Source organism: Dipodomys spectabilis, unplaced genomic scaffold (genome assembly GCF_019054845.1).
Source record: "Dipodomys spectabilis isolate Male_0828 unplaced genomic scaffold, ASM1905484v1 ptg000039l, whole genome shotgun sequence".
In the NCBI taxonomy this organism is placed as follows: domain Eukaryota; kingdom Metazoa; phylum Chordata; class Mammalia; order Rodentia; family Heteromyidae; genus Dipodomys; species Dipodomys spectabilis.
The window spans coordinates 1793325-1804153 of record NW_024870716.1 but is presented as its reverse complement, the minus strand read 5'-3'; the positions used below and the strand labels follow the sequence as shown (position 1 = coordinate 1804153).

Sequence of the window (10829 nt, the reverse complement as noted above, 5' to 3'; positions counted from 1 at the left end):
GCAGGGCCACCTCTACCATATAATCTGTCCTACTTGGATCAGCTTCAAAGCTTTGTGTGTGAGCCACAGGTGCCCAGCAGGAAGATTTATGACTCACACCTGAGACAGGTAGCCCTTCTGAACTATGTTTTTAGTTCCCCTCCTCTGAAAGGAATCTTGATTACCCATGGAAGTTAGGAATGAGACCACCATCACTGAGTTTATTCTTCTAGGACTCAGCAACAACCCTAGGATCCAGGTATTACTTTTTGTGCTATTCTTGGTGATTTACCTCTTGACCCTCTTAGGGAACTTGTTGATGATGCTGGTGATCACTGTTGATTCTCACCTCCACACACCCATGTATTTCTTCCTGAGACACCTCTCCTTCCTGGATACTATCTATTCCTCTGTCATTGTGCCTAAACTGCTAGAGAACCTTCTTTCTCAATGGAAGACAATATCCTTTGTCGGATGTTTCACCCAGATGTCTCTGGTCATATTTGCTGGGTCCACTGAAGCTTGCCTCCTTTCTGTCATGGCCTATGACCGATATCAGGCTGTATGCCACCCTCTCGTGTATGTGGCAGCTATGAACAGGAAGGTATGTACTGGCCTGATCAGTGCATCCTGGGCCATGGGAATCAGTGCTGCAGTAGTTAATGCTCTCTTTCTAGCTCAGCAGCACTTCTGTGGCCACAACCTCATCCATCATTTTGCCTGTGAGATTCCTCCAGTCCTCATGATGGTCTGCTCTGATGCCTACACTAGCATCATCTCCCTCCTGATCACCATGGTGTTCCTGGGACTTGGCACTTTCGCCTTCTTGCTGGGTTCCTACAGCTGTATCATTGTCACAGCCCTGAGAGTCAACTCTGCCACAGGTCGGAGAAAGATCTTCTATACCTGCTCTTCTCACTTCCTTGTGATCACCATCTTTTACGGCTCAGGCATATCCAGGTATGCCATTCTACACTTCTTGCTTTGTGTGTGCTGGTACTGGGGCTTGAACTCAGGGCCTGGGCACTGTCCCAGAGCTTTTCCAGTCAAGCCTAGCACTCTACCACATGTGCCGTAGTTCCATATCCAGCTCTTTGCTGGTTCTTTGGAGTCTCATGGATCTTCTTTTACCCTGGCTGGCTGTGAGCCTTGTTCCTCACATCTCAGCTTCCTGAGTAATGAGGATTGCAGGTGTGAGTCATTAGCACCCAGCTTATGCTACAAATCTCAATAGTAATTTCTAGAGTCATGAATGTTGGACACAGTAGCAGCATTTGAAAACTAAGCACAAAGTGTTTCAAGAAACATTCATCACAAAATGAGAGCAGTGTGTCTGTACTTTTGTATAAATTGAGTATTAGTCCAATGAGCTCCCTTCCCATATTGTAGCATGCTCCCTCCCCTTTCCACAGTTCAGCATGCTCCTTTCCTAGGCAACACTAGGCCCGTGTAGTAAAGACAGTAAATAATCAGCCTCCAACCCTCCTTTACCTTAAGATGGCACTCCTCTGGGGCAGCTACCACCATGTAAGGCTACAAGAGCCCCTTAGTGGGACCTTCAGGTCTGGGCAGCTGCAGGGCCCCTTATCTACTACTACCATAAATCTACTACCATAAATCCTAGGCTGCCATGATCCACATGTCCACATGTCCATACCGGGGTCTCTGCCTCCTAGCCCCTTCTAGCCCCTCCTAGCCTCAGTAGGTTATATAGGTCACTTCAGACAATAGCGGGCACTCCTTCCCACTCCTCTCTCAAAGAAGGTCCCTGTACCAGCAAGAAACCTTTCCTTTGTTCTTTGTACTTGGATGTCTGTGTAGTTTTCTAGCACAGTCTAATATACTCTACCATTGAGGGGGGAAAAGGATTAACTCATTTTGTCCTCATAGCCTGGGCAAGATGCTTTGAAGAGTATCAGGTGCTATGTAAAACCATGCAATTAGTTTGTTTGTTTGTTTTTCCTAATGTGCTGCAGAATTTCTTTTCTGCCTCAGGGCAGTTTCTATAACTTTCTATGTGAGACTTAAAATGTTTGCAAAATCAGAAATGACAGACTTCTCACTAATCGACATTTCTAGATACTGCCATCAGTGATCATGACCCTTGGCAGAATTGGCAGGGATGGACCATTGCTGTCAGCAGCTTTGTGGCCATTGCCCTAGCTCCATTTGCTACTTTTTGTAATTCCCTACAAGGTACATGATTGCAGCATCTGGCTCAGTCCTGGATCAAGTGCTATCGGTGCAGTATAGTGTGGTGACCCCAATGCTGAACCCCTTCATCTATAGCCTGAAGAACAAAGAAGTGAAGACAGCTCTGCAGAGGATGCTGGTCAAGAAATCAAGGCTGACCTTCTAACCCAGACACGCCTGCCTCCCCAGGAAGAAAAGTTACAGAGAGAAGAAGACTGTCACCATCCAGCCATCACAGCATCCCAAAACAGAGACTTCATTTCTTAAGGGGAACTTGAAGTTAATTCAAGGGAGATAAGGAAACCTCCATAACAAGGCTTATACCTGTGGTTCAGGTGGTAGAGCACCAGCAAGGAGCAAAGCATCACGTACCAAGTTGGAATCTTGTGAGAGAAAAAAGAAAAAGCTCAGGGACAGCACCCAGGCCCTCAGGACAGGTTTCCCCACCTCACTCCCCACCCAAGAAAAAGCACCTAAAGTAAATCCTAACAAATACTCAATAAAAATATGGGCATCTTACGGAATGAATAATAAGTGGTGGGCTCATCTGAAGAGACAATTCTAGGAAATGGGAGAATTCAGTATCCCCTATTTATAAGTGGGGAGGGTCATGGGTCTTTAACTCAAGGCTTGGGTGCTGTCTCTGAGCTTTTCTGCTCAAGGCTAGCACTCTACCACTTGAGCCACCAGGCTACTGCTCGTTTTCTGTTGGTTAATTGGTGTTAAGTCTCTCACAGACTTTCCTGCCTAGTCTGGCTTTAAACCATGATCTTCAGACCACAGTCTCCTGAGTAACTAGGATTACAGTGTGAGCCCCTGGCACCTAAATGATTCCCCCTTGTAAAGTATGTTTCCAGCTGGGTGCTGGTGGTTCACACCTGAAATCCTAGCTACTCCTGAGGCTGAACTCTGAGGCTTGTGGTTTAAAGCCAGCCTGGGCAGAAAAGCCTGTGAGACTCTTGTTTCCAATTAAGTACCAGAAAAGCAGAAGTGGCCCTGTGGCTCAAGAGGTAGAACACTAACCTTGAGCAAAGAGCTCAGGGACAGCACCCAGGCCTCATATTCAAGCCCCATGATTGACAAAAATAAAATAAAATATGTTTCCTAGCTGGGTGCTGGTAGATTATGTCTGTAACTCTAGCTACTCAGGAGACCGAGATCTAAGGATCACAGTATGAAGCCAACTCAGGCAGGAAACTCTGTGAGACTCTTATCTTCACTTAACCACCAAAAAGCTAAACCTCAAGTGCTAGTCTTAGGTAAAAATGTTCAAGGACAGCACCTAGGCCCTGAGTTCAAGCTCCAGGACTGGCACCAAAAGATGAATAAGTAAATAATAAAATAAAAGTTTCCTGAGAAAGAGCAGAAGCAGATCTTCTGCCTAATAGTATCCCTGTCCCCCATGCCTCCATATCCCGCTTCCAATTGGCTGTGTTAGATAAATGGGAAACTGAGGGAATAAGATATCAGAGTAAGACAATGTATATTAATGAACATTTAGTAGTTTGCAATAAAAATCCTGCCTTCACAACAAGATCAGTGTCAGAATGAAATATGGATATTGGGTCTAAGTAACATGTCTTATCCTCACAACCATCCTGGTGCCTTGCTGGATGGTGGGGGCTTTTCACCCAGCTCTGAAAAGCCTACCAGTGAGATAGGCCATTCTTTGAATATGTAGATCTATCATGCTGTTTTGGCCCCAGGAAAGCTTTGCTACAGAAAATGCTTGCTCTTGATTATTCCCCCAGATGGTTTGATTTACTTGCCCTTGAGTATTTCCCCAGATTTGATGTACTCAACCCTTAATCTTCCCCTATGTGGCTTGCTTTGCTCACCCATCAGTATCCCCCTATATGGTCTGCTTTTGTGGGCTTGGGTCTTCACCCCAAACATGTGGTTTTTGCCTTTAAAAGCTTTGTACAAGCTATTTTCTGGGCTGCTGGTCTTTAGGACAGGAGTCCACCTGCAGTCACCAGCTTTCTAATAGATTCCCAATTGACCTCTCAAAATGTGGCTTCTCTGTATCTTGCAATCAAATTCCCGTATAACAAGAAGACAAAAGCAGGTGGGAGAAATCAGGACAAGCCAGAAGCTCCCTATCATTGACTCAATCTGAGTCTTCTTCACCCAGAGCTTAGTAAATGCTCTGTACTCTGACAGTCATTCTCCTGAACCTCCCTACCTCACATCTGAACATGGAGGAAAACCATTTCAGATTCTTACCTGGTTCAGGATCTCATTCCAGGCCTAGAGGAAGGAGAAGGAGTTGGAGAAAACAAAGCAAAGATATTCAGCTCCCAAGACATTTCTCAAGATGAGAGCAGTAACTTTCTGTTCTGTTTCACCTAAAGACCAGTAGGTCTATATTAGTTAAGACTGCTTCCATTAGGGGATAGGGTATAGCTCAGTGGTAGAGCACTTGCTTGGCATGTCTGAGTCCCTGGGTTCAACCTTCAGCATCACCACCATTTCATTGAGCTGTTTCTTCATGGCAGGTGATTGATATGTCAGTGGGCAGGTAAATTAGTGTGGTTGTGGTGATCATTTCATAGTATACACATATATCAAAACATCACCTTGTATATATTAGTTATATAACTTTTACTTAGATGGAGAAAGAGGAGGAGGAAGAGAAAAAGAGAAACCACTAACAATTACTCTGCATATTATAAAGATGAATCTAGTCACACATGCCTAGATAAAGAAGCCAATCTATCTATTTTCTCAAGACAATTTATAATTCAAGGGTTACCATATTAAACACTGAAAGAAATAAATATATAAGCCAATGGAATAAAACAAGTAGGAATAAGCGTTTTCTCAAGAACCACAAATGTTGAGTATGTATGCCTGAGAGTGTCAATTGTCCCCAAAACAGAAATTTTTGTTTTGTTTTCTTGTTATATTGAGTATTAGAGCACAACCCCAACTGTCTTTTTTTTCTATTTTCTTTTTTTCTTGGTACAAGTATTGGAGCTTGACCTCAGAGCCTTGTGATTTCCCTTAGTTTTTTCACTCAAGACTAGTGTTCTACCATTTGAACCATAGCTCCACTTCCAGTTTTTTACTGGTTAATTGGAGATAACAGTCTCATGATTTGTCTGCCCTCATTGAACCATAAACCTCAGATCTCAGCCTCCTGAGTAGCTAGAATTATAGATGTGAACCACCCACACATGGACATCTCTGAGGCTGTAACTGTAGCAAGTTAATATGCAATGGACATCTAAAAGTGGGAACTAGAGAAACCTCATTAGGTCTTTGAAGCTGTGTCCTCAAGGGAGTTTGTAGAGTCCCAGAGATATTTCTCTCTGGCTTTCTCTCTCTGGGTCTCTCTGTGTGTCTTTCTTGTGTCTGTCTCTGTCTCTCTCTGTCTTGCTCTCTCCCTCTTTTCCCTATCTTTCCTTGTCTCCCTCCTTCTTCCCCACATCACCTTGTCTTCCCTCCTCCTTCTTACCCTCCTCCCCCTACATCTCCCTCTCCCCCAACATGCCCCCAGTCTACCAAATGGAAGCCAACAGCTGCTAAATGCACTCCTGCCATGTGTGCTGCCATCTATCAGGGCTAACCAATAGGTGAAACTTTGAAGCTCCAATACTGGGAGCTAAATCATCTTTTTATCTCTTTATAAGTTAGTTGCCTCCAGTATTTCAGAGAAAATTTAACTAACAGCCAGTATTTTGAGCCTGAGTGCTGACAGCCCTAGCTCTGTGTGTGTGTGTGTGTGTGTGTGTGTGTGTGTGTGTGTGTGCGCGCGCGCGCGCGCGCGCGCGCCTTTCCTGGGGCTTGATCTCAGGGTCCAGGTGCTGTCCCTGGGCTTTTTTTTGTGGGGAGGGAATGGGAAGGGAGGTTGAAACTGGAACTCCAACTGGGTATCCAACTTTCACTCATTGGCTGGTACTCTATCACCTGACACACACCTCCAACTCCATCCCTGAGCTTTTTTGCCCAAGGCTAGCACTCTACCACTTTGAGCCACAAGTCCACTTTCATCTTTCTGTCTTTTTTTTTTAATAGTAAATTGGAGATAGTTAGGTATTTAACTAGGTAGGTTTAATTAGTAGCTGGTAAAGACAACACCACATGCTTTCAGGCAGGAAGAGAAGTTTATTTTACCAAACTGTTTGCCCCACACACCCCATACAAGGTGGAAAGCACATAGCTGAAAGAAGGGGCGGGCTGAGATCTGACCTGGGTTTAAGGAAGGAAGGAGAGGGGAGAAGGTACATCCAGGTGAGGACAGTTGTGGCCACACTGGATGCAGATGTGACCTCAGGGTCAGGAATGTGACCGGGTTAGCCCAGGATGTGACCTCCAGGTGTGCCAGTTACTTAGGTGGCACAGGTACTAGGTAGACACTTAGCCAAGAGGAGAGAGGAGCCTGCCTCACCTTCCCAGAGACAAGAGTCTCAAGAACTCTACTGCCAGGCTAACTTCAACCCGGCAATCCTCAGATCTGTCTCCTGAGTAGCTACGATTACAGGCATGATCCACCAGCACCCAGCTTGTTAATGTTTTTATCATCTCTCCTATTAGTCCTTTGGGGAGGAGACTTTTTAAAAAAAAAAAAAAAAACCCTTGAATCTTTCTGCGGTTTCTTAAATGCAAGAGATGAGCAATAAAAGTTGTTTGCACTGAGATAAAAGGCATCAACTGCATCTTCCTATAATAAGTTCAGCCTGTTTGTCCAGTAGAGATGGAAGATGGCTCTGATCTATGACCTTTGTGCTTCCCTCTACACATACACACCCTACCTCTTCCTTTTCCCTGTTAGAAGAAAACGTAGCCAGCCACCCCAAATCAGGCCCTTTATTCAAGACACAGATGGAATCTCTTGCAGTTTTGAACATGCCATCAGGGGCACTGCACTGAGCAAGGGTCTGAAGTTCAGTACACCAGCCTTGAATCTTGGGAGAACAGTCCTCAGGAGACCAGGGGTGTCACGCTAGGGTCCAGGGCTCAGAGACAAATCAGCTTCAGGGGAGGTTGAAAGAGGCAAATGAGGTAGCATTAGGGAGAAGGGGGTCCAGGAGCGAGGAAAGAGCCTCAGCTACCAAGTCAGCAGGCGTCTACAACGTCTCACAGCGCCACTGTTCCAGCTTCTCAGAGCACAGTGCTTTGTGGGCCAACCTGATCAGGAAGAGAGGGACAAAGGGAGCTGGATGAACGAGTCTTAGATCAAATTTCCATTGAGCTTCTTCCAAAGGAGGGATGAGCTAGAAGAGTTTGGATGGGAATTACACAGACTTTCCCAAATAGATGATAAGGGTTTCTATGCCATCTAGTGGAGTGGAGGGCAAGGGGAAAAAAAATACTCAACAAGCTTGTAGAAAAACATGTGCAATAATATCAAGGACTTGCTTTAAGGTATGGGAGTTGGCCTGGTAAAGAGAGGCCTGGCTATCAACCATCCACTAGGAGAGCTCATTTTCTTCTTTTCTTTACTTTCTTTTTTGTTTTATTTCATTTTATTTTTGTGCTGGTCCTGGGGCTTGAACTCAGGGCCTGGGTGCTGTCCCTGAGGGTTTTTTGTTCAAGGCGAGTGCTGTACAACTTGAACTACAGCCCTACTTCTGGCTTTTTGCTGGTTAATTGGAGATAAGGGTCTCAGTGGGTTTTCTGCCCCAGCTGGCTTTAAACCTCAATCCTCAGATTTCAGCCTCTGGAGTAAGTAGGATAAGAGGCATGAGTCACCAGTGCTCAGCCTGAGAGCTCCTTACTAGGAGATTTCTTACACAGGCATATGAAATATAACTATATAATATATAAATAATAATGATAATTTAATTTTTTAAAAAATAGTTAAATATATCATAGAGGGAATTAATAGACCCTTGAGTCAGCTAAATTAGCTTTGTTCTCATGCCTATATAAGATTAAATGGCCGGGAGGGAGAGGGAGAGGAATGTGGAAATGGGCCAAAGAGGTAAGGGGAAGGAGAATAGGGAATGTAGACAATGAGGATTTACCAGTAGTCAATTCCTTTGATATCTAGAATCTTCTGGACACATTTCACGTCGTCAGTGAGGTTATCATCCAGGAGACCTGGCAGGAGATACAAGGAAAGGAAATGAGAGAATTAAGACAGATTATCCAGAAAGATATTGAGGTTCCTTATTTTCTGAATATAGTAGGCTTGGATCTTTCCATATGAAATGGCAAATAATAATAACAGTTCTCCAGAGTAAGGATTTTTCTTTACTTCTGAGGGACACCACTAGAAGAGCCATCATCTTCATCACATGATACTCAGATAATGCAAAGTAGCAGACTTTGACACTCTCAGAGAGCTCTAGTTGCCTAGGCCTATGATAGTTGATGGTCATGAAAACTCCCAAGTGTTTTAGTACAAATCACAGTTTTTGTGGCAGTGAAGCCAAGGTGTGCTTGGTGCCAAAAGAAACATTATCCCCCAGGAAGACTGCAGAAAAACAGAAAAACAGCATGAAAAGAGGCTACTCACTCTCACAGGTGATGTTACAGATGTTCCTTGATTGAGGGATCTGGTGACTCTTACACCAAAAGTTATTGCTGATTTGGAAGAGTCCATACTCTGTGCTGCCATTGTTTTTTATTATGGTTTGTGTGTCAAATCCACTAGTATGAAATATAATACAGGCCCCTGAGGGAAATATGACAAAAAGAGATCACAGAGATGTCTAAGATTTGTATAAATAATGAACTACAGTTTCTAGACAGGGAAAAAAAATGGTTTTCTAGTCAATCTCCAAAGATAGCAAAAAACCATAGAGAATCTTGATGAGATGGATAGAAACCTAAAGAGGATCAGATGATCAGAGAGAGGAAGGGAAAGCGAATTGTATAAGAGATCAAGACTTCATTGTAGGGGCTGGGAAGGTGGCTCAGTGGTAGAGCACTTGCCTTGCATGCTCAAGGCCCTGGGTTCGATTCCTCAGCACCACATAAGCAAAAAGAAAAAAGCCGGAAGTGGTGCTGTGGCTCAAGTGGTAAAGCGCTAGCCTTGAGCTGAAGAGCTGAGGGACAGCGCCCAGGCCCAGAGTTCAGGCCCCACGACCGGACCCAAAAAAAACAAAAAAAAGACTTCATTGTATTTATAGGCTACTTTGTTGAATAGCAACTCCTTTGTGCAGCCATTTAGAGATACAAATAAATTTTTAAAAAAATAAATCCATCCTCAAAGGTGAGGAAATGTTGTAATTATATTCAATGTACAGCATGCAAAAATCAAACTACTTAACTTGATAGGGACAAGAGGGAGAAAGGGGGAGGGAAAATGATGGAAGGGGTGACACTGATCAAGATGCATTGTATTCATAACCTGACGAATGGAACTGTACCCTCTTTGTACAATTACTTAATAACAAAATTTTAAAAGAGAGAGAAAGAGAAACAATCCAAGGCTATGAGAAAACCATGAGTGAATTATGCAGAAGTGGAGAAGATGAGAAGGAAATAAGAGAAAGGAAAAACAGATGAGAAATGGACAAAGCAAGGGAGTTGGGAACTCACATTCAGGCAAAGTGACACCGCCATAACCATCCAAGTCCTTCAGCACCCAGGGTATCTCGCATTTTGTCAGTTGCTTGGCCTGTATGGCAGGAAACAAGATGCTCACCAGAAACAGAAGAACAAAAGACATCATTTTCACTTCCCCAAGAACTTGAAATGGGGACACCAGTAAGCTTCACCTCCTTTTATTCGTGGAGAGAGTCTCAGGAGTCCTTGCATCAAGCTTTATGTCTAGGAAGAGGATGTAGAAAGACTAGTCATGCCAAGACAAAAGCACTGAACTTGCCAGCTTCCTCCCATCATTTCGCCTTATTTTTTTTCCTCCCCTGTTCCCAATATCTAATCAACACTAAGTATTGTTCTCAGCCCATAGAGAACCTATGTATGACCTACATTTCCCATTTCATTTTATTTATATCTTTGTTTCTTGTAGGGTTAGTTTTAGGAACCAGGATGTCTGAAACCTACTTTAGAAACAAAGAGTGGTTTAGGGGAAGTACAAGTGAGGCAATCAGTAAACAGCAAAGGGGCTGGGAATGTGGCTCAGTGGTAGAGTGCTTGGCTAGTGTGCATGAAGCCCTGGGTTCAATTCCTCGGTACCACATACACAGAAAGAGCTGGAAATGGTGCTGTGGCTCAAGTGGTAGAGTGATAACCTTGAGCAAAAGAAGCTCAGAGAGGGCTGGGAAGGTGGCTCAGTGGTAGAGCGCTTGCCTTGCATGCCTGAGGTCCTGGGTTCGACTCCTCAGCACCACCTAAAGAAAAAAGAAAAAAGCCGGAAGTGGCGCTGTGGCTCATGTGGTAGAGCGCTAGCCTTGAGCTGAAGAGCTGAGGGACAGCGCCCAGGCCCAGAGTTCAGGCCCCACAACTGGACCCCCCCCCAAAAAAAAAGAAGCTCAGAGACAGTGCCCAAACCCTGAGTTCAGTCCCCAGGACTGGCCAAAAAAAAAAAAAATAATACAGTAAGAATTCACAGTCAACTCTGTTCTTCTCCCTAAAGACATACAGAAGGTGGATAATGTGGTGTATGTATGTCATCACTGCCCATGATCAGATTTTGAATTTGTCTGGCCAGCAGAGCCATGAAACAAAGTCTATGAAGAGTCCTTTGGTATGGTGGTTCATGGCTAGAGACTGAGAAATGGGGGACATACTCTGAGAAT

At 44.2% G+C, this 10829-nt stretch overlaps 2 protein-coding genes across 2 annotated transcripts; one reads left to right on the top strand and one right to left on the bottom strand.

Moving 5' to 3' along the window:
- Nucleotides 1–166: 166 nt before the first annotated feature.
- LOC122106178 (olfactory receptor 8S1-like) lies at nt 167–2338 on the top strand. The gene is made up of 2 exons (XM_042677481.1): nt 167–939; nt 2176–2338. The coding sequence occupies exons 1-2, from the start codon at nt 167–169 to the stop codon at nt 2336–2338; spliced, it is 936 nt and encodes a 311-aa protein (XP_042533415.1).
- A 4882-nt stretch (nt 2339–7220) lies between these two features.
- Nucleotides 7221–9799, bottom strand: Lalba (lactalbumin alpha). The gene is made up of 4 exons (XM_042677579.1): nt 9667–9799; nt 8639–8797; nt 8145–8220; nt 7221–7305 (listed from the first exon to the last, which is right to left on the bottom strand). The coding sequence occupies exons 1-4, from the start codon at nt 9797–9799 to the stop codon at nt 7245–7247; spliced, it is 429 nt and encodes a 142-aa protein (XP_042533513.1). The 3' UTR covers nt 7221–7244.
- Between the last annotated feature and the right edge of the window lie 1030 nt (nt 9800–10829).